General features: G+C 36.8%; 1 protein-coding gene and 1 pseudogene across 1 annotated transcript; one reads left to right on the top strand and one right to left on the bottom strand.

Moving 5' to 3' along the window:
• The window catches only part of LOC110345683 (vomeronasal type-2 receptor 116-like), a 75,829-nt pseudogene that overhangs the window by 29,942 nt on the left and 21,419 nt on the right, over positions 1–24,468 (bottom strand).
• On the top strand, positions 598–22,888 carry LOC147820561 (olfactory receptor 7A10-like). The gene is made up of 2 exons (XM_087204040.1): positions 598–9,094; positions 15,310–22,888. The coding sequence occupies exon 2, from the start codon at positions 15,323–15,325 to the stop codon at positions 16,250–16,252; it is 930 nt and encodes a 309-aa protein (XP_087060166.1). The 5' UTR covers positions 598–9,094; positions 15,310–15,322; the 3' UTR covers positions 16,253–22,888.

Below are 24,468 nucleotides of genomic sequence, written 5' to 3'. Positions count from 1 at the left end.
AAAGGGGAGAGATTCAGTGGAACCACACTGAGTGTGTGCTTCCCTAGTGTTTCTCCAAACACCAGAAAGATCTGCGACAATGGGAAATCTTGCCCACTGCCCATGATCCCATACAGGCAATGAAGGCCCTCTGCTGAACCTGAGGGCTGCAACAAGTTCCTCTGGAAAGCAGAGCTCTTGAGACAGGGTCCAGGGATGAATAAAGGTCTGAGGGTGAAAGGACAGAAAGCATCGCCTGAGAGCTTCTGCTGATAGCTGTGCAGAGCCCTGGAATGACAGCACAGAGCTGACCATGGATTTGTCCTGGATTGCGGGAAGCAGGAGGTCACTAGTTGAAGCCAAAGTAAAAATGGATGTTGGGAAACTATCACACCTGCTCTTCCCAGTTTAATCGAATTGATTGAATCCTGGGACAGAGTCAGAGGTCTGCAGTTGTCCATGCCCAAGGCAGAGCTTGCATCTAGGAGGCAGGTCCAGAGGCCCTGTGAGCTCTCAAGACTCTCATGCAGGTAGTTAAGCAGTCCACAGAGGGAAATGGGCTTGGCTGCCTGCTATTGAATTGTGATTACAGCATGAATGCAACTGTGTGGACACTGGTTCTATGGTATAGTGTCTGCATGTTTGTTTGATTGTTTCCTTGCTAGTGTTTCTGATCTGATTTTTTCTTTGTGTTTTGCTTTTATATTATTATTTTTTCTTTTTCTCAAAGTTTTTCCTGTTATTCTGCTTTTTCAGTTTTTTCTCTTTTCTTAACTTTCTTTCCTCCCTATGATTTTCTTTCTTACGTCTTCCCTTTCCCTATCTTCTTGTCTTCCTTCTTTCCTTGACCTTTCATGCAACATCTATACAGCAGGTAACTGGATATATACAAAAGAGAATAAGAACTGAGCAATGCTTTAATTTGAATGGTACTGTTCAGGGTCATATTAGGGCAACCCTTACCAGAATTGTGCTTAGATGATCCAAACAAAACTAACTACAAATATATTAACAGATTCTGAGAACCTCACAGCATTTCTCAATCTCTAGGTACATTCCTCTTCCTCTGCATGACTCCTCCCACCTCCACTAATATTCTCTCAACCCACCTCAACACTAGCCCTTTACTCTAGCTCTAAAATGCCTCCCAATGACTTCTAACTCTGTCTATTTTTCACCTACTGATGTTTCTATTATCTTCCTCTATTGTTATTGACATATCCCCCTCCTTTTCTCCTTTCTCTTTCCTTAATCCCACCTCTCCACATGGAAGACTAATCACTAGCAGCACTATAGTACAGTCTATAAGGGTTCATGTTAAAAGGGAAAACTTATCTAAATGAATTTTTATGATTATGACTGGTGTATGATTGGAAATGTGGGTACTGCTCTAACCAGTAGGACTTTTCCCCTTAAAACACAGTCGTTTTGATCCAACCCAATTAAACTGAAGAGACTGAAGTGATAGACAATGGATCTTGACAAATTAATCCAAGGTCACATCACTGGAAAACAGAATTTAACTAAAGAGTTTTTCATACTAAAATCAAAGTCTCTTTGCTCTTCTTGACCTCAACTCTCAGCACAAAAAATATAGGCACATGAAAAAAGAAGGTAACAAAATGCTTCCAAAGGATCCCTACTCCCCCAAAACAGATTCAAGAGGTATAGATGAAGAGGAAATTAAAAAAATCAAATATGGCAGCTGAACTGCACAAAATGATCAATGAGGAAGGAAAGAAATTTGATGAGCTCAAAGATGATATAACGAAACTGATAGTGGAATTAAACAAATTGCCTAATGTGGTTAAGGAAAAGTCAAAAAAAAAATCAAAGGAGCTAATAAAAACCATTCAAAAGATGAATGACAAACTTACTGAAGAAATAGAGTCTCAGAAAATGTCCTAAACAGGGCCAGGGATTTAGATCAGTGGTTTCACCACCTGATGTGCAAGCACAAGGACCAGAGCTCGATCCCTGGTAGAAAGAAAGCAAAAAAGAAAGAAAGAACTAAAGAAAGAAAGAAAGAAAGAAAGAAAGAAAGAAAGAAAGATGTCCTATGTGGAAAATGGTAGAATTCAGCTATATAGTTGTAAGAATAGATCACAAGAAGTTTGTTAACTGAGGGAATTAAGTCATTTCTGGGAAATTCCACAAGTCTGTTTGTTAAAAGAATGCCAGAAAACTTTGAGACCTTGTAAAAGTCTCACAGGAGAAAAACAGATTTTCCTAGTTTTCTTATTTACCATTTTCTGGGGTCAGAGGACCGTGACCCAATGACCCTAGGGGTGGTAAGAGAGATACGACTCACTATGCACATCTGTGATGTTTATGGTGGGCTAGTGGGCTTGATTTTTGGCTAAAGTCATAGTGCTCTCTTGATACTATCTGATAAGAAGAGGGCTGCGGTGTGCTCTTTGATGTATGGGATTGGTGAATGGAAACAGGGGACTTGTGAATTCTCTTGTAGCTTTTATGAGTCACTTAACGTCACTGGTTATCATCAGAGGTGAAAATCAGAAAGACAATAGCCAGAATAACTAAGCTGCTTTCATACATGTATAAAAGCCTTGCTTCTTTCCTTTGTGATTGTCAAATAGTCCCAGAGGAATTAAACTGCTGTTCATACCCCAGGCTGTCTCCTTTTCTTTCTTTAAAAGTCTGTGCTTTCTGGGGTTCCAGGTCTCCCTCAAGAGAGACCAACAACAGTCCTAAACAGAAATTCTGGAAGCAAAGAATTCTGTTGAATACATGGACAGCAGAAATGACAGTGTGAGGAGAAAATGTCAGATCTCAAAGATACATCAGAAGGACAAGACCGTATACTCAGAGATACCTCAAAAACAGCAAAAGAGTAAGGAAAATTGATCCAGCCACTACTAAATAGTGCTAAGAAGACTGACCAAAGGTAGAGAAAAATTAGCAGCACAAATGAAATAAAAATATGTTTACAGAAACCTTAGAAGAAAATTTTCTAAGTATGGAGGGAAACTACACATACAGGTAAGCAACATAAAATTCCAAATTACAAGAGAAGAGGTTCTTCATGACACATCACAGTCAAAATCCCAGAGTTTCAACACAAGGACAGAATCTTCAAAGCTGTCAGTGAAAAGCAAAAAATCCATTATAAAGATAGATCCATTAGGTCTATAGCACTTTTCAACACACAATTTAAAGACCAAGAGAGCATGGGGGAAGTTATTCAAGCCCTAAGAATACAACATTTTGGGATTTTTTTAAAGACATGGTGTCACTTGTAGTTAAGGCTATCCTTGAACTCACTACATAGCCCTGGCTGGCCTCAAACTCATGGTGATCCTCTTGCTTCAGCTTCTCAACTGCTGGGATTACAGGCATGCACTACCTCAGCCAGCTAGAAAATGACTTTTAACTGTAATATATCTGGCATTATACAACAAGGATATATGCACACCCATGTTTATAGCAGCACAGTTGGTAATAGCTAAAGCAATCAAGTACTACTCTGCCATAAAAAGGATAATCTTGAGACATTTCTAGGAAAATGGGTGCATCTTAGGACCATACTCTTAAGTGAAATAAATCAGACACACGTGTAAATATCACATTATCTCTTTTGTGTGAGAAATTGAAATGGTAAATAAGAACTAAAATATATAATAGATATTGTGAAATAGGAAGTAAATGTTCAAATAGGAAGGGGAAATAAGGAGGGAAAAAGAGAGAAAGGAAGGAAAGGGAAAGGAAAAACAGAGTAGCAGGAAAAAATGGAAACAAAGAACTGGGCATGGTGGCATAGACCTATAATCTCATCACTTAGGAGGCTGAGGCAGGAGAATTATGTTGAGTTCAAGGCCAGCTTTGGCTACAGAGTGACTTCAAGGACAACCTGAACTACAGAGTGAGACCCTGTCTTTAAAAAGCTATTTATCTACAGGGTATTTGACCCTACTGCCATAGAATACACATTCTCAGCAGCATATTGATCTTTCTGCAAAATGCACCACAAAGCCCAAAAATCTTGCTTAAATAAATACACAAGAATCAAAACTATCCCATGTACATTATCAAATCATAGGACACTGAAACTAGAAATCAATTTCAAAAGAAACAACATAAATTTTGCAAACACCTGGACATAAATAACACAGGCTGGAAAACTCAATGGATCACAGAAGAAATCAGGAAGAAATTAAAGAATTCCTAGAAACAAATGATAATATCAGGGGCCGGGGATTTAGCTCAATGGTTGTGCCACCTGCCTTGCAAGCACAAGGTCCCCAGTTCGAACTATGGTACGAAATAAATGACACCAGAACAACATGCCCCAACATGGACACAATGGGACACAATGAAAGCACTCCTAAGACAGAAATTTGTTTCTGTGAATGCTCACACTGGAAAAACATAGTGAGCCCAAATAAGTAATCTAATGATGCACATGAAGGTCCTAGAAAAGCAGAAACAATCCAAACCCAAATCTAGGACAAGGAGGAAAATCACAAAGATCAGAGTGGAAATTAATGAAATTGGGACAAAAAGATACACTAGAAAGAATCAACGAGTTGAAGAACTGATTCTTCAAAAGAATAAACAAAATAGACAAATCTTGAGGTAAACTTACCAAAGAAGGAAAAAGACCTACATCAGTGATGGTGAACCTTTTAGAGACAAGTGCCCGGACTGCAACCCAAAAAATCACTTGTTGATCACAAAGTGCCAACATTGCAGTTAAACTCAAATATTAGAGTTTAGTTTAGAAGAAATAACCATACATCAATATCTTTTGTCTTAAAAGAAAAAACAAATAACACATGTGCTTCAGGTTCACCACCACTGACCTGTATCAAGGCAATTAGAAATTAAAAAGGCAAAAATACAACAGATACCACTGAAATGCAGAAGATCATTTGTAAGTAATATGAAAATTTACACTCCAGCAAATCACAGACTACAGAAAAAATGGACAGATTCCTAGGTACATACGAATTATCAAAACTGAATGAAGAAGACGAAAAATCCTGAATGGTCCAGTAACAGGGAATAAAATTGGGGCAGTAATAAAATGACTTACCAATCAAGAAATCTCAAGACCCAGTGAATTCACTGCTGGATTCTACAAGAACTTCATGGAAGACCTAATGCCAGCTCCTCAAACTCTTTAATAATGTAGAAAAGAAAGAAGTACTTCCAGACATTTTCTTGGAAGTGGCATTATCCTGATTCCAAAACCAGATCCAGTGAGAAAAGAATCCAATGAGAATTGGATCCAATGATCCAAGAATCCAATGAGAAAAGAATAATACAGGCCAATCTTTTACTGAATACAGGTGCAAAAATGTCCAACAATATATTGGTAGTGAGAGTGCAACACATTGTCGAAAAGATCATACATCATGACTAACTAGGTTTCATCACAGAAATGTAACTTGGGTTCAACATGTGTAAATCAATAAATGTAGTACTCAACATAAACAGAAGCAAGGATAAAAAAATCATCTCAGAAGATGCAAAAAAAATCCCTTTGATAAAATACAATATATATTTGTGATTTTAAAAAACCTTATGTAATCCATTCATGACAAATCTAGTGACAATATCATATTTCATTGGGAAAAACTGAAAACATTTCTTCTGAAATCAGGAACAACAGAAGGATGTCTACTATCATTATTCCCGTTTAATATACTACTTGAAACACTTGCCAGAGCAATTAGCCAAGAGAAAGAAATAAAAGGGATATGTATAGGAAATGAAGAAGTCAAACTATCATTATTTACAGATGATATGATCCTCTACATGGAAGATCAAAATAACGAGACCAAAAGATTCCTAGAATTAATAACAAAATTTATAAGTGTAGCAAGATATAAATACAACACACAAAAATGAATAGCATTCCCGTATATTAATAATGAATTCAATGAGAAAGAGATTAGAAAAGCAGTACCATTCACTGTAGCATCAAGAAAACTTAAGCACTTAGTAACTAACCTAACCAGGAAAGTGTAAGATTTAAATGAAACAACAGTAGTCTGAAAAATGAGAACAAAGAGGGGATGAACAGATTGTCCTCTGTCCCTGAATAGGTAAAACCAATACTGTCAAAATGGCTATTCTTCCAAAACTTATTCATTGATTTAATGCAATCCCAATAAAAATAACCGCATTGCTCACAGAACTAGAAAAAAAATTCTAAAATTTATATAGAACCCCAAAAGACACAAAATAGCAAAAGCAGTCCTGGGCAACTTAAACAAAGCAGGAGGCATCACAATCCCAGATTTCATGTTATACTACAAAGGCACAGTGATTAAAAAAACCCCAGCATAGCACAGGTATGAAAACAGACATGTAGCTCAATGGAGCAGATCGAGGTTGAAGAAACAAATCCATGGACACTAAGTCATCTGATCTTTGACAAAGGATCCAAAAGCACATGCTAGAGGAAATATAGTCTCTTTAAAAATAGTGCAGAAAAGCTGTTTACACAAAGGCAAAAGACTGAATCTAGAACCATATCTATCACCATGTATTATAACAAAATCAAAATGAATCAAAAATATAAATGTTAAAACAGAAACACAATCTGCTGGAAGTTAAAATAGGTAAAACCTCTTAAAGTCATAGGCACAGGAAAAGAATTTCTAAACAGAATCCCAGTTGCACAAGAAATAACTTCAAGAATACCTAAATGGAATTATATCAAATTAAAAAGCTTTAACACTGCAAAGGAAATAACCAGTAGAGTAAAATGACAACATATGGAATTGGAAAACACTTGTGGTAGCTACTCTTTGAAGAGAGGACTAATGAAAGAACACATGAAGAACTAAAATAAAAAAGACCCCTCAAATAAAATACCCAATCAAAAACTAGGTCACTAAAATGAATAGATATTTCAAAGCAGAACTACAAATGGACACAATAAATATATGAAAAATGTTCAATATCTCTGGCATTAGAGAAATGCAAATTGAAACACCATAGAGATTCCCTCTTGTACAAGGAAGAAAGGCTGTCATCAAAAAATCAAATAATAAGAAATGCCAATAAATGTCCAGGAAAAGAAGCCTTCCACATTGTTGGTGGGAATGTACACTAGTACAATCACTATAGAAATTAGTATAGAACTTCCTCAAAAAGCTAAAAGTAGAAATTCCATTTGATCCAGCTATTGGACCTTTTAGGTATCTTCTTGATAAAGTTAGACATCATATCACAGTGTTATATTCATGTCCATGTTTATAACAGCATAACTCATCTAAATCTTGGAAGCAGCCTTATGCTCACCAACAGATTAATGGATAAGGAAAACATGGTATTTGTACATAATTGAGTAATACTCTGCCATAAAGGAGAAATTTTAAGTAGTTGTAGAAAAATGGATGCACTTGGAGACCATGTTAAGTGCAATATACTTGACACACAAGCTTAAATATCACATGACTTCTCTTATATGAGAAACTCAAAATGCACATGATTTAAAAATCTAAATAAAAGGAAATGGGAAATGGGGAGATAGATCTTTTGCAAATAGGAAAGGCATTTAGAGATGAAGGGCATGGAGAGAGTTGAGAGCAGGGGAAGAAGATGAATAAAGATATTTTAAGTAGATGCACCTACACCCTAAGATGAATGTAAACATTATATATTCCAAAATGTACTAATAAAATAAATAAATATAAACTACTGAAAAAATCAATAACATTCCTGTATAGCAACAATGAGCATACAAAAAAATAAGGAAAATCATCCATTCCTAAAATAAAGTTTTGGGAACTGTTTCATTCTTAGTAGATACTTAGCATCCTCTTGTCAAACACCAAATATTCCTGGGGGAATTATATCTCTCATAGAGAACCACTGGCCCAGAGTTTTAGAACTGATATCATGATTTCAGAATTCAAACCAAGGTCCTATTTCTTACTTGATTTATAACATTTGTTAGCATTGTTTCTGCAGGAGAGATTGGAGCACTACAATCTCATAGAATAGACATTCTAAAAATCAAAGTTACACAATCTGTATCAGGTGGGGAGCTTAGTTTATAGTGCAAAAAAGAACTAAATACATCTCTTCTAATTAAACATTTCAAAAGGAGAAACTACAGATTTGTTATTTTAAAATCTTGTAAGTTTTGGAAAAAGAAGGCAAGAAGCAGTTCAAGGTTTTATACCAAAGAAACACTATTCTCTCCCTTGGTAAAGGAGGAAATGGTGATTTTTTGGAGACTTTACCAGGTGCTTTTACACACCAGAAACAATGCTTTGAAGATTCAGTAGATGTAACTGAGCTAGGTTCATGTGTTAGACTTATAAAAATACTTAAAGGAGTGATAAGGTGCTAGGAGGTTATACTGTGGAGAGTGAAGGGTTGAAACAACTCTGAGCCTTTTGAGATTCTTGAGTCAGATAAGAACATAATGAGCCAGGATAGCCTTTTGAGATTCTTGAGTCAGATAAGAACATAATGACTGCTGGACAAGAAAGTAACATTCCCGGAATTGTAAAAATATAATTGACCTTTTCCCTGTAAAAATAATTAGTCACCTGGTCACGAGGGGAGGAGGGGAGGGAGGCTGTGGGTGATGAAAGAGGATATATAAAAGGCTCAGTAAAGTGGGAAGGAGAGGCTCTCCCTCTCCTCTCCTTTTCTTTTCTCCCAAATTTGTGTTGTTTTTCTTAATCCTCACCCCTCTCCTCGGGTACTGTTCATCTAGGGACGGCTGGCTCCATCATTATACCTGTAAAGGGTAGGTGAGTTCATAGAGCTGTAAGAATAAAAAGTAGCTTTCCTGGATTATAAACTGGTAACTTGGGAACAGAGAATCAGCAGGAAAAGTTTCTTGGTTTTCCAGGCCAGTTTTCCACAGAGACACCAGGCAGATAGAGGATGATGTAAAAGTGGGAAAAGTGCCTAGTGAGCAGTTATAGGGAGCTGCAACCATTTATTTTGATGTCCCCAGTGTGTACCGGCTTGGAATGGACTGGATCTGATGGTTTCTTCTAGGGAACTGACACCTGACTCTTTTCATTTGTCTTTTCTGGAGACAGAACTTCAGTATTTATGTCAACCATCCAGGGAAGAATTGGCACTTTTATGAGACTTTCCTCTCAGAAATTGTATCCAGGTGAGTCAAATCCAACAGATACTGCAGGTGAGGATCAAAGAGAATAGAACGCAAGAATGTTTATCTGAGGTCATCTGAAAGCCACTCAGACCTAACCGAGAGCAGGGACTGCTGTGTTTCCTTGCTATTCTGATGTATTAATTATTCATAATTATGAATTTATAATGCTAAAATGTGCAATGAATATTGAACTGATTAATGCAAGTTTCATTGGTGACAGTGAAATTATGGTCACAGAGGCCTGAACGGAATAGGGAACATGAGACAAAAAGTCCTTCCAGGAAAAGAATGAAAATCCAAAGATCTTTGCAACTAGGATGCGTAGATAAATGGGGTGTTAGTTAAGGAGTGAAATGCAGTGTAACCAGGGCATTTTTTATGTTTGAGGTGAGACATATGTTTCTCTATCAATGAGAAAGATCCAGAGAAAAATTCTTGCAAATTTTATCTTGCAACCAAAATTCATGAGACATACTTTTCAAAGTATGAATTTTGGAAGGCCTCCTGTCATATGTAATATTTTGAAGTCTCTGGCAACTTAATCATGAATTAGCAATCCATGTTGAGATCATTAAATAATTACCATTTTTATCTTTTCTGTTAAATCTTTTAGATTTTCCTTCCGTTTTGTTTAAATTGGCACATGCTATATACATATCTATAAATACCACAGTGAGCCATTCTAACATATATAATGAATATATCCTAGTCAAAAGTTAAAAAAATAAAAAAAATTCAGTAGAGGGTAGATTACAGTCCTCTTGAAATTAGGCAGGCTTGGGGGAAGTGAGAATGGGAGTTTGAAAAAGGGGTATCCAAATATATTTATATTGAAGAAATAAGTTCTAGAGTTATATAGCATTGTAGGGCAATAATAGTTTACAATTTATTACATATATTTTTCTGTGAATGATTTTTATAATCATATAAAACAATTATAAAATTACTTCTAAGGGGTAATGCTAGGTTTTTATTATACACTTAAAAAATTAGAAAAGAGAAATTCAAAGTTCCCCAACACACAAAATCCATAAGTATTTAAGGAAAGGGAAATACTACTTTCTGAAAATAAAATACTCATTTTCACTGCATAAAGAAATATACTTAATTCCAATGTACTTAAACTAATTTAATTGTCACAGTCATTCTTTGTTCTGTAAGTTTGTTGTTTATTTTACAGATGTACAAATTGGATTATGTGCACTTTGTAAATGCTATGTTAAGTTGTTCCCTTACAGTCTCACTCATTAATTCCTTACTGACTTCTCCGCCACTATCATAATGCGGGAATAAATATTTTAGAGCATGTATAATATTTCATAATGGGCTTGTATTAGTCACACTTTTGATAATCTTTCATGTTTTTTCTCCCTAATTTGCTATAATATCAACGTTGCAATAATGTTTTGCTATTTTGAAATTCAAAGTTCTGAGACAGGAGTGATTTTTGTTCCCCAAGGGATAACAATAATGTCCAGAGAAATGATTGACTTCTACCTAGGGCCAGAGTCATTTGAGGTCAGCCTTGCTGCTGACCATCCTATTATGTACAGATTACTCCATCCCCAACACACACACACACACACACACACACACACACACACACACACACACTCTACAGGAGAATAGTCTGGCTAAGAATGTCCACAGTGTTGAGATTGAGAATCCTTCAATTTTTTTTGTATTAAATTCTTTTATTGGTACGTTGTAGGGATACAACACAACTACATTTCTCATTGGGAATTGTACCTTTATATAATGCATCTTGGTTCTTATTTTTTCCCCATTCCTAGCCCTCCCTTCATGCCCTCCACCCTTCCCTATTTACAAAGATTTATTTCCATTTTTTCCATTTCTCATCATTTTTTTCTTTCCCTTCTTTCCTTTACCCTGCCCCTCCCACTACACCTACTCCTTTGGACCTTTTCTTCCTATTTTACATTATCGATTATTCATTCTAATCATTGGTACATTTTAGGTATCCAATATAATGACATTCATCATTGGAAATTTGCACCTTTACATAGTGTCTCTTGGTTCTTATTTTTCACCCTTGCCCAGCCCTCCCTTCAGCCCCTCCAGTCTTCCCTATTTACAAAGATTTTGTTCCTATTTTTCCATTTTCTCATATTAATCCCATTCCCTTCTATCCTTTCCCCTAGCCCTCCCACTTCCTTCCCCTTTGCCCCTTTTCTTCCTATTTCACATTACCTATTATACATTCAGTCCTTATTTACACTTTCAATTTCTCACACCAGAGAAACTATTTGGTATTTACACATGTGTGTCCTATTTATTTCACTTAAGAGTATTGCCTCAATGTGCATCCACTTAGCTAAAAATGTCTCTAATTTCTCATTTTTATGGCTCAGTAGTACTCCATTTTATTAAAAAATCCACATTTTCTTTATCCAGTCTCCAGTTGACAGGCATTTGGGCTGTTTCCAAGTTTTAGCTTTTACAAACTGCACTGTTATGAACATGGGTGCACATATATCACTGTGGTATGATTCTTTTAATTCTTTGGGGAAGATCCCCAGCAGTGGAATAGTGGGGTCAAATGGGACTTCCAGTCCTAGTTCTTTGAGGTATCTCCATACAGATTTCCACAGTGGTTGCACCAGTCTACACTCCCAACAGCAGTGGAGCAGTGTTCCTCTTTCCTCACAGCCCCACCAGCATTTGTTATTGGTTGATTTCATGATAGCAGCCATTCTTTCTGGAGTGAAGTGGAATCTCAGCGTTGTTTTCATTTGCATCTCTTGAATGACCAGCGATGTTGAACATTTTTTCATGTATTTATTTGCTGTTTCTACTTCTTTGTCTGAGAAATGTCTGTTCATTTCAGCTGCCCATTTTTGGATTGGGTCTTTAAATTTGGGAAGTCTGATCTTTTAAAGTTATTTATAGGAGAATCCTTGAATTATATACTTGCAATTATAATATTCACAGCTGTCTTCATATTGTGCCCCAATACAGGGTACCAAATCATGTTCCAACACCAAATTAGAGAGTACCCCCTTTCCTATTTTATTTGAAATTCTACTCCCAATCAATCTAACAGCTCTTTAGTTTTGTTTTTCTCTAGGCTGGAGGTTATGAGTAAACATTTCTTGGCCCCCTTAAACTATTTTTGACTTTAAGCAAATATATATATTTCATCACCATGCTGAGTTCTCTATTATTACCATTATTATTTCTCTCTTTTTTTGTACCAGGGATCAAACTTGGGGCCTTGCGCACGCGAGGCAGGTGCTGGAACCACTGAGCTAAATCTCCAGCACTCCATTATTATTTCATATGACTTCTATTTTACAAATTATTGTTTCTCCATTGACTTGCAGGGTGATATTTTTGATCCGAATAAGGTTTTAAATTATATTTAGGTATACTTGTATGTCTTCTTATTCTTGAAGGGTATTTTTGCCTCCACATGATTTTGCTCAGTGGATTATATACACAGTATAATTTCCAGGTGTTCACCTAAATGAAGAGTGTGTTTTCAGATGAAGTCATTCGGCCCTGTCATTATTGAGTGAGGCAGGATTGTGAAATGGGGGATCAACTTTACTTTCTTCTAGAATTATAGGCACTTCCATTTGCTTTCATTCCACAAGGCAACCTTTTCTTATTACATTGAAACATAATCTTTCATATGTTGAGAGCCCTCATACATGGAGACTCAATTGCTGCTTTTTTCAACAAATGATAACTGAATATCTGTTACAAGCCAGAATGATAGGGTCATTCTATGTCATATGTTAATATTTCAGAGCTTTTGTTAATTTCATTGTTAGCATGTGTTACTTGTAATGTCTTTCACTTAGTTCCTTAAGAAATGGTGGTGTTGAGGGTGGAAGCCAGAGCCTCACCCATGCTAGGAAGACACTTTGTGGCTGAGCTACACCACAGCCCCCATTTCAGTTAGTTGTTGAGGCTCCATGACATTTTATTTGCCTTTTTTTTTTGTGGTATGGGGGATCGGGATTGAACTCCGGTCCTTGCGCTTGCGCAGCAGGCAGCGAAACCACTGAGCTAAATCCCCGGCCCAACACAGTCATTTTGAATCAACTCTATTCAACCTGATTTCATTTACATAACTTCTTATTGTCTTAAAATGCATACATATTTACATAGGTTTGGAAAAATACAAAGATGAACAAAGCAGGTGAGTTTCTGCTCATTTGGATCTTGTAATAGAATGGCATAAACTGAGTACAGTGAAATAAATGTGTGAATGACACAGTACCCCCAGGCATAAATTAGATAGGTCAAGGTATCCTGGTCATGACATGTGCATGACCTTATAGAATGCCCTGGGGAGGTCATTTCATCTTAGACAGAGACCCAAAGGAGGGCTAGAGTGTACATGGGATTTGTTGAAAAATAAATTAAAATTGAAAGCCCAAAAATAACAAAGAAAATATACCACAAGAGATATATCAAACCCCTTGCTGAATTTATTCATTGTGTATAACAAATATACACTAAGAAAAAATTGAGAAAAGGACCTGCCTCAGTCATCACTGGGCTGTATCAAAACTGAAAGATGAAATAAATATGAAATAAGTATAAGAAAATGTTTTGTTCACATAAAAATGTGCTGAACTTTTGTTTTACTTTGTGCTGTATGATTTTGGGGGAATTGTTGTTTATTCTCCTTGATCATTTTTTTGTCTTAGAGTCATTTTTATATGGTATTTAAAACCATGAAAATTTCACAATGTTAGAAAAGATATAAGCTTATTTTTTCTGCCTTCTTGTTTTTGCAGGGCATCCAGGAGATAGAAATTTGGTTGGAATTTTGCCAAAACCAAAGGAGCATTTTTTTCTCTTAGTCTCTCAGGAAATGTCTGAGTTTCTTTCTTGCTTAATCTTTTGTGTCCCTTTCATTCTTCTCTTATTCTCACTATGTGTTTATTGAACTGATTTTTTGGGTGTGTGTTTCTATAAATACAGAGCAGGAGTGTGAAAATGAAGCAAAAGTTAGCTCATACTTGTTGTTTATTGGAGGCTTACCAAATGGGAAGTCTGGGCCCCATTTCCACCTTAGAGGAAAGATAACCCAGTCTGCCCAGTCCACTAGTACCTCACACAGGGTGGTGAGAAGACCAAATGGCCAAAGTGTAAAGATGGTGGTTTGTGCCCAGTCCTGACATTGCAGATACCTGGGCTCTGGATTCCAAGGTGACTCTGCTAATACAGAGGTAAAACTCAAACATTGGTAGTAGTAGGGAGAGTTTCCATTTGAATTCACAGGGTGCTTTTGCCAGAAAATTAATAATGTGCATTCGGCATGTAGTGTGGATGAAGTTCTCCCTGAGTCTTGCAGTTTCAGCACCACTCATTACTCAGCATCCTCTGACACCATCTCTTTCACTCTCCCTCTTTCTCATTGACCTCCACACACTGGCTCTCCAAAGGCCTTGAACATGTTAAACAAGTACTTGCCACTGGGCTTTTGCACTGGCTTCTCCCTACATCACGTAACATTTCTGGAGAGGACCTTTCAGCTCCTGTTGTCTTCTTGAGCTCCCTGTTCAAATGGCTCCTTCTTGTTGATCTGGCCTAGATATCCATGACAAATGACATCCTCAGGGTTGGGCATAAGGATCAATGGTAGAGAAACTGCATTGCATTCATGATGTCTGGGGTTCTAAATAAAGGTACTCTGAGCACTTCACAAAAAGGAGCTTCCTATATACCTGCTTTCATTCTCTATATGGTAACTTCACTGTCTGGCATATTACATGATTATTCCTTTTAATAATGGCTTCATTGAGATATACTTCACATTCAGTTAATGTGTTATCATTTGATGAATACTTGCATATACAAATGAAATCCTTTACCACAAAAGTGAATAGATATGTGATGTCCTTGTTTGCATATATTCTTAGTTCATCTTTGGAATGTAAAAACTTCTGTTTTACAGCAGCCTAGTCAGAGCTGGAGCATAGTCAATACTCACTATCCCTAAAATGTGAGAAATAGTTTCCCAGTACAACTGTACATGACATGACTTCCTGGGGAAAAGGCTTATAGTGGGACAGATATTCCTAATTAGGAATGGCACTAGGATCATCTAAGGGGAAAAGATCTTCAAAAAGTAGAAGTTAATTTATAGACTGGAAAATATAAATTGGAGCATTACAACTATAGAAGTAACATCCATTTGTGTGAATAGTACTCATGCTATTTTTTTTTCCTGCTAGTTGCATCCACCATATGGAACTAGGAAACAACACAAGAATTTCAGAATTTCTTATACTGGGATTTTCAGATGACCCAGAACTGCAGCCCCTCATATATGCACTTTTCCTGTCCATGTACTTGAGTGCTGTGCTTGGGAACCTGCTCATCATCCTGGCCATCATCTCTGACTCACACCTGTACACACCCATGTACTTCTTCCTCTCCAACCTGTCCTTTGTGGACATCTGTTTCACCTCCACCACCGTGTTCAAGATGCTGGTGAACATCCAGACACAGAGCAAGATCATCTGCTATGCAGGCTGCATCACCCAGATGTACTTCTTCTTGCTCTTTGGAGGGTTGGACAAGTTCCTCCTGGCTGTGATGGCCTATGACAGGTTTGTAGCCATCTGTCACCCCCTGCATTACACAGTCATCATGAACCGCCCACTCCGTATGGTGCTGGTGTTGGTGTCCTGGGTCATGAGTGTCCTGCACGCCTTGTTACAAAGCCTGATGGTGCTGAGGCTGTCCTTCTGTACTGACTTGAAAATCCCACACTTCTTTTGTGAACTCAATCAGGTAGCCCAACTTGCCTGTTCTGAAAACTTTTTAAATGACCTTGTGATGCATTTTGCACCTGTGCTACTGGGTGCTGGTTCCCTTGCTGGTATCATTTACTCTTACTCCAAGATCGTTCCCTCCATATGTGCAGTCTCATCAGCTCAAGGGAAGCATAAAGCCTTTTCCACCTGTGCATCTCACCTCTCAGGTGTCTCCTTATTTTATGGCACTGGCCGAGGTGTGTACCTTAGTTCTGCCACAGCCCGTAGCTCACACTCAAGTGCAGCAGCCTCAGTGATGTACACTGTGGTTACTCCTATGCTGAACCCCTTCATCTACAGTCAGAGGAATAAAGATGTAGAGAGAGCTCTGAAAAGACTCTCTGGAGGGGAACTTTAGAAGGGCCCATTGGACATGGCTGAAGAAGTGCCCTTGCTGGCTGCATTCTAATCCTCAGAGTTGGAAATTGTGATTCTTGGATTCAATTGTGAATGCAAACTTAGTCTTTCTATTAATTTCCTGGTGTTTTCATTATTCTGATTACAATCTTTCTTTTTAAACATTTAGTAGTACATGTTTGCTGTACATAACAATTACATTCATTGTGGGGAATTGGTACATGTACAGAACACACCTTAATTCTTTTTATTTCTCCTTCCTTGGCCCTCCTCCCATCTCTAGAACCCCTTCCAGTTTAAAAGAATCTATCTCCCCATTTCCTACTATCTATCTTTTATTTTATTCTTTAATCAGTTATACTTTGAGTTTCTTATATAAGAGAAACAATGTGATATTTAGGCTTGTGCATCTGATTTCTTTTAATGTTACCTTCTCCAGGGGAATCCATTCTCCTCCAAGTGGCTCAATTCATCCCTCTTTATGGCTGAGAAGTACTCTACTGTGTATATATACTACATATGCTTTCTGATGTCAACTTTCTTAAAAATATGAACTCAATTTTAATTAATTAATTTATAGCAGTGTGTATTAGTTTACAGATTAATGGGTTTCATTTTGACATATTTGTACATGAGTGAAGCATACTTCATTCATTTCCAGCTCCTTTTACTTCTGCCTTTCCATCCCATGATTTTTTTCTCTCCTCTAATAGTCTCCTTTCTACCTTCAAGTCATTTTTTAATGGATTCCACATATGAGAGAAAGCTTACAATGGCTTTCTTTCTGAGTCTGGCTTATTTTGCTGAACACAATGGTCTCTAAGTCCATTTATTTTTTCTGAAAATACCTGATTTCGTTGTTGTTTAGGATTGTATAATGCCCTATTCTGTCTGTCTGTCTATCAGCTATCTATCTATCCTCTATCTATCTGCCTATCATCTATATCTTCTATCATCTATCCATCTTTATCACATTTTCTTTGCTATTCGTCATTTGATGGGCATTTAGGGTGATTCCATAGCTTGAGTGTTCTGAATGAATTGTGCTACAATAAGCATAGTTCTGCAGGTATCTCTATAGAGCCATGACTAATTTTTTTGGTAAATACTGAGGATTGTTAGAGTTTGATCATATGGCTGGCCTATGTTCATATTTTGAGGACTCCCCATACTGATTTCCATCGTGGCTGTACTAATTCATATTGCCTCCAATAGTACATAAATATTCCTTTCTCTTCCCACAGCCATACCAGCATTTATTTATTGTATTCTTTTTTTTGTATATCCTTTTATTGGTACATTTAAGTGTACAATATAATGACATTCACCATTGGAGATATGCACCTTTACATACTCTCTTGGTTATTTTTTCCCCCTTCCCCTGCCCTCCCTTCAACCCCTCCATTCCTCCCTATTTACAAAGACTTGTTTCCATTTTCTCATATTGCTTCCATTCTCTTCTTTCCTTTCCCCTACCCCTCCCACTTTTCCCTCCCCTTTGCCTCCTTTTTCCTATTATTTATTGTATTCTTGATGATACCTATAAGAGATATGTAAAGAAAAAGTACATTGAGATTTTATTTTATGCTGTCTCATAAATCCCATAAGCTTTTTTCCCTCCTTTTCACTCTTTTTCTTTGTTTCTTCTGACTGTGTTTGTTTACAAATAACCCATGTTTGAGTTCACGGACTTTTTTTTCTTCTGCTTAATAAATAATATGGTTAACAAAGTATATTGCACTTTCATTATAGTCATTGCATCATTTAGTTCCAGCATTCGTCATTTAAAAAAAAAATTATTTGTACGTTTTAGATATACATTTGTACCTGTGCATGATTTATCTTGGTTCTTATTTTTCCCCATTCCCCTGCCCTCCCTTAAAACCCTCTTTCCCTCCCTATTTACAGACTTTGTTTCCACTTTTTCCTTTTCTCATTTTTTTTCCTTTCTCTTCTCCCTCCCCCCCTTCCCTTTCCCCTTCCTCATAGGACTTTTTCTTCCTATTTCATGTTTTCTGCTGTACATTTTGGTCCTCATTTAGATTTTCAGTTTTCACACCACAGAAACTATTCAGTACTTACACATGTGCATTCTATTTATTTCAGTTAAGAATATCACCTCAATGTGCATCCATTTAGCTATAAATGTCTCTAGTTTAGCATTCTTTATGGTGAGTAGTACTCCATTTTATTAAAAAGTAAACCCACATCTTCTTTATTCAGTTACCAGTTAACAGGCAATTGGGCTGTTTCCATGATTTAGCTGTTATGAAATGTACCACCATAAACATGGGTGTACATATATCACTGTGGTATGGTTCTTTTAATGCATTTGGGAAGATAGCAGGTGAATAGCTAGGTCAAATGGAACCTCTAATTCTAGTTTTGTGAGGTATGTCCATACTCATTCCATACAGATTTTTACAGACCAGTGGTTGCACCAGTCTGCACTCCTAACAATGGAGAAGGGTTCCTTTTCCTCCACCAACCTGCCAGCATTTGTTATTGGTTGATTTCATGATAGCAGCCATTCTTTCTGGATTGAGGTAGAATCTCAGTATTGTTTTCATTTACATTTCTCCAATGACCAGTGATGTTGAATATTTTTTCATATGTTTATTTGGTGTTTCTACTTCTTTGTCTGAGAAATGTCTGTTCATTTCAGATGCCCATTTTTGGATTCAGTCTTTAAATTTGGGAAGTCTAATGTTTAAAACTTCCTTATATATTCTAGGTAGTAAACCTTTGTCTGAGGAACAGCTGGTAAAAATTTTTTGCCACATTGTGAGTTGTCCCTTTACTCAGTTTGTGGTTTCCCTTGCTGTGCAGAATCTTTTTAATAAGATGAGATCCCATTGTTGATTCTTTGCTCCAGTTCCTGGGGGATTCAGGTTTTTTTATAAAGTCTTTTTGTATGTCAGTGTCTTCAAGTATTCTATTTAACCTCTCTTCCAGCAGGTTTAGTGTTTCTGTATTAATTTTTATATCTTTGATCCATTTTGATTTTAGTTTAGTGCATGGTGAGAGATATAGGTCTAGTTGTAATCTTTGGAAGTTGAAACCCAATTTCTCCAGCACCATTTATTAAAGAGGTTCTCTTTCCTCCAGTGAGGGTGTTTGGCTCCTTTGTCGAAGATGAGGTGGCTGAGTATGTCTGGACGTGTTTCTGCAACTTCTGATATCTTCCACTGGTCCCTGGGTCTGTTTCATTGGCAGTAACATGCTGTTTTTCTCAAAGTGGCTTTGTAGTATAGTTTCAAGTTGGTGATTGTTATACCTCGTACCTTGTCTTTTTTGCCTAGAACTGCTTTTGCTATTCTAGGTCTCTTCTGGCCATTTTCCCCTTCTATAGTCTTTTCTTTTCCCTTCCTTAATTTCCACCTCCCCTTCCTTGTTTTCCTTCCCATTTGAACATTTTTTTCCTATTTCCCAATATGTTTTATACATTTTGGTCCTTATTTACCCTTTCAGTGTCTCAGGCCAGAGAGGCAATGTGATATTTAAATATATGTGTTTTATTTATTTCATTTAAAAGTATGCTCTCATGATTCATCCATTTATCTAGAAATGTCTCAAGTTTATCTTTTTTTATGGCAGAGTAGTACTCCATTCCATCAAAAAACTATATCCTCTTTATCCATTCATCCTTTAATTTGAATTTGGGCTGTTTTCACATTTTAGGTATCACAAATTTTACTGCTATAAACATGAGCATCCACATCATTGTACTAAGATACTTTTAATTCTTTTAGAAAGATATGAAGCAGGGGACAAGTTGGGTTAAATGGAACCACTAGTTTTAGTTTTTGAGGAATCTCCACACTGATTTACACAGTGGTGCACCAGTCTACATTTTCACCAGCAGTGGAGCAGTGTTCCTCTTTCTCCACAGCCCAGCCAGCATTTGTTACTGGTTAATTTCATGATAGCAGCCATTCTTTCTGGAGTGAGGTGAAATCTCAGCGTTGTTTTCATTGGCATCTCTACAATTAATGGTGATGTTGAACATTTTTTCATGGTTGTTTGCTGTTTTCACTTCATGTGAGAAATGTCTGTCCATTTCAGATGCCCATTTTTGGATTGAATGTTTAACTTTGGCAGGTCTAGTTGGTTTAAGCTCTTTATAGATTTTAGATGGCAGACCTTTGTCTGAGGAACAGCTGGTGAAAATTTTTTCCCACATTCTGTGTTGTGTTTTCACACTGTTGGCGGTTTCTCTTGCTGTGAAGAAGCTGTTTAATAAGAAGAGATCCCACTTGTTGATTGTTTGTGCTAGCTCATGCACAACTGATGTTTTCTCCATAAAAACTTTTCCTACACCAATATCTTCAAGAGTTCTCCCTAACTTATCTTCCAGTCAGTTTAGCATTTCTGTTTTAATATTTAGATCTTTAATCCATTTCAATTTTAGATTAGTGCATGGTGAGAGACATAGGTCTTTTTTTAATCTTTGGTAAGTTGAAACCCAGCTTTTCCAAAACCATTTATTAAAGAGGCTATCTTTCCTCTAGTGAAGGTGTTTGGCTCTTTTGTCGAAGATGAGGTGGCTAAGTGTGTCTGGAGTTGTTTCTGCATTTTCTATTCTGTTCCACTGGTCCTCAGGTCTGTTTCTTTGACAGTATTATGCTGTTTTTCTCACATCAGCTTTGTAGCAGAGTTTCAATTTAGGGATTGTGATAAGACCAACCTTCTCTTTATTGTCTAGAGTGGCCATTCTAGGTCTGGTCTTCTTCCACATGAATCTGTGAATTGTTTTCTCAAGGTCTGTGCAGTATGCTGCAGGAATTTTAAGTGGGATTGCATTGACTCTATATAGTGGTTTTGGAAGTATGGCCATTTTCACTGTGTTGTTTCTTCCTACCCATGACCAAGGGATGTCTTTGCATTTTCTTTTTTTTTCCCATTAAATTTATTGGTACATTTTAGGTATAAAATACAGTTACATTCATCATTGGGATCTTGTAGCTTTACATGAGTCTCTTGGTTCTTATTTTTTTCCCCTTCCCTTGCCCTCCCTTCACCCCCTCCACCCTTCTCTATTTGCAAAGACCTTGTTTCCATTTTTTTTCCTCTTCTCGTATTTTTTCCTTTCCCTTTTTTCCCTTCCCCTGCCCCTCCCAATTCCCCTGCTCTTTTAGACCTTTTCTTCCTATTACACAATATCAGTTATACATTTTTTAAATTATGATATTAAGATCTAGGAGACACTATCACAGATTTTACAGAATTTAAAAGGATATAGAAAGCATATTACAAAAATCTTTTTTGAAATAAACTTGACAACTTCTAAGAAGTAACTTGGAAGACAAATTAATGAAACTAACTCTGGAGGAAATATAAAATTTGAATAGCACCTATTAAAGAAAGTATATTCCTAGTTTGAAAACCTACCTATATGACAACAGCAGGCTCATAAACATTTTAACTGAAAAATTGTATCAAACAATTAAAGCAGAAAAAAGAAAGAACACTTCTCCCCTCATTTTAGGAACTCAACATTGTGCTAATCCTAAAACTGGATAAAGATAATAGAAGAAAAAATTATGAACATAGATAGAAATTTGTTTAACAGAACAGACTATTAGAAGTCAGATCTGGCAGGATGTAGAAAGTGGTTTTGTTATAGGGATGGCAGTGTTGGTTCAGCATTGGAAGATCCACCCACAAAAGTCATCATTTTAACAGAGGAAAGGGGAAAAAAAGCCATATGATCCTGTCACTAGTTGGAGAAAAAGTATTGAACTAAATTCTAGAGCTGTTCATGGTAAAAGCTATCAGGAGACTAGAAGTAGAACAGAAGCTTCTCAACAGATTAAAGACATGTACTCCATACTTTCAGCCAGAATGCCTTATATGAGTGAAGATAAAATGCTTTCTCCTTAAGGTGGGGAACAAGGACAGATATGCTTACTCTTTATCTGTCCATAAAACTTTGAAACCTAGTCCCCACCAAAATAGTCTGGCAATAAAATGACACAACTAGGATAGGATTGGCACAGCAGAAGCAAAATCTTTGTATGTAGATGAAATGATCATCTACAGAGAAAATAGTAAGAAACCTCTAGGAGCCCCTACAATTTGTACTTGAATTTAGCAGGATTAGAAAACAAAAATTATATATAAAACTTCAGGTCTCTATATACTTGCTATAAATGAAGAACTGGATATTGAAATTTAAAAGTTACGTAGGAGTACGAAGGACCTAAAAAAGTTAAAAACAAAAACAAAAACAAAAACAGTGTTGGAAGACATTTAGCACCTAATTTTAAGACTTCTTCTAAAGCTACAGTAATCAAGGCAGTTTTGGTGTAAGGAAAGACATATAGATCATTGGAATAAAACAGGGAATCTAGAAATAGAACCACACATATATGGTCCACTGAGTTTTGAAAGATTATTTAACATTAGCATTTTATAGAATATAAACTCAATTCAAGAGCCAAGGAAGAGATAGTGTTTTCAGGAAATGGCACTACAACACCTGGTATCTGTATATAAAAAACTAACCTCAACCCTTTTTATCCATACATAAAAATAACTTGAAGGGATCTATGAACCTAAATAAGAAAGCCTAAAAGTATAAAACTTTAAGAAGAAATTATAAGGGAAAATATTTATGAATTCAGGGTAGGCAAGAACTACCTAGGATACAAAAAACATGATGTATAAAAGAAAAAAACTGATAAATGAGATTCCATCAAAATTTAGAACTTTAAATGACATCATTAAAATGAAAAGTAGTCCTTAAACAGACCATATTTACAATGCATATAACTTATGACCAGAATATATAAAGAATTCTTAGAGCTCATTAATAGACAACCCAATTAAAATGTAGACATAAGAAGATGATAAATAGCCAGTATAGCACAAGGAATGGTGTGCAACTCTAGAATCAGCAAAATACTAATCAGTACAATAATAAGATTGAATTATACACTCATTAGGGAGATGAAGTCAAAAGTTTTAAAAGCCTTGTCATGACTTTTTCTTTTTGTTGGATTCTCCCCCTTTGCGTTTAATTTGTCACACCCAATGGATTCATTCTGCTGGGTTTCCTGGGGTTGTGATCCTCATTGTCTTTTCCTAGGGTATTGTCTAAAATTTTCTGGAGTGCCAGTTTGGTATTCATGAAGTTCCTGAGGTGCTCTTTATCATTAAAGTATCTTATTTCTCCATCAATTTTGAAAGATAGTTTTGCAGGGTACATCAATCTGGGTTGGAGGCTGTTTTCCTTTAGGGCTTGCAATACATCGCTCCAAGCTCTTCTTGCCTTGAGGGTTTGCATTGAGAAGTCTGCTGTGATTCTGATGGGCTTTCCTTTGTATGTGATTTGTTTTTTTTCTCTCACTGCTTGTAGAATTTTATTCTTCTGTTGGATTTCTGGAATCCTAACTATTATATGCCTATGTGTAGATTTTGTTTTGATCAAGGCTAGTTGGAGTCCTATATGCTTCACTTATCTGTATGTCAAGTTCTTTTCCCCTGCTTGGGAAGTTTTCTGCCATCACTTCTGTGAACAGGTTTTTCATGTCATCTGCAGTCTCTCCTGTTCCTTCATTGACTCCGTTCAGTCTTATGTTATTCTTGTTTGCATCATCTAGCAGCTGCTAGATTGATTTCTCATGGTTCCTTACAATTTTAAAGCAATTTTTCTTTTCCTAGTCACTAATTGCAATCTCATCTTCTATATCTGAAATTCTGTCCTCACATTGGTTCATTCTGCTGCACAGACTTTCAGTGGAGTTTTTAATCTCCTGAGTATCTGTTTGTGTTTGTTTTATGGATTCCATTTGTTTCCTATGTTGGGATTCCATCATGTCCCTCAGCTCCTCTTCTTTTTTATCTGTGTCCTCTCTAGATTTATTAATCATGTCTTGCACTATGGGCATAATCTCTGCTGTTATCTGAGAAATTATTTCTGATTTTCTTTTTCCCAGATCCTCTTTTGTTGCCAGTTCAGAGAGTCCAGGTGGTTGAGTATCAGATTGTTCCATCTCATTTCCCTTTAGGATTGCTGTAGGTGACCTGGAAGTCTGTTTGTGAGGCTTGTTTACATGTCTTCTCATTTCCATGGGGGTGGGGTGGAGTGCTGCTGGCACCCACAGGGCTCACTTCCTCTGCCCTGGAAGTGGTGGAATGGTGGCTGGGGAGCCTCCTTCTGGCCCTGGGATTGGCTCACCTCCTCTGCCTTGGGAGTGGTGGAATGGTGGCTGG

The sequence above is a fragment of the Heterocephalus glaber genome, unplaced genomic scaffold (genome assembly GCF_053883595.1).
Source record: "Heterocephalus glaber isolate CG9 unplaced genomic scaffold, H.glaber_assembly_v1.0 deba00001859, whole genome shotgun sequence".
Taxonomy (NCBI): domain Eukaryota; kingdom Metazoa; phylum Chordata; class Mammalia; order Rodentia; family Bathyergidae; genus Heterocephalus; species Heterocephalus glaber.
Note: the sequence above shows the minus strand (reverse complement) of the source record. Positions and strands in the feature narration are given on the sequence as shown.

Excerpts from the sequence above, each read along its gene's own strand:
- LOC147820561 (XM_087204040.1), top strand. The coding sequence starts at position 15,323 with ATGGAACTAGGAAACAACACAAGAATTTCAGAATTTCTTATACTGGGA.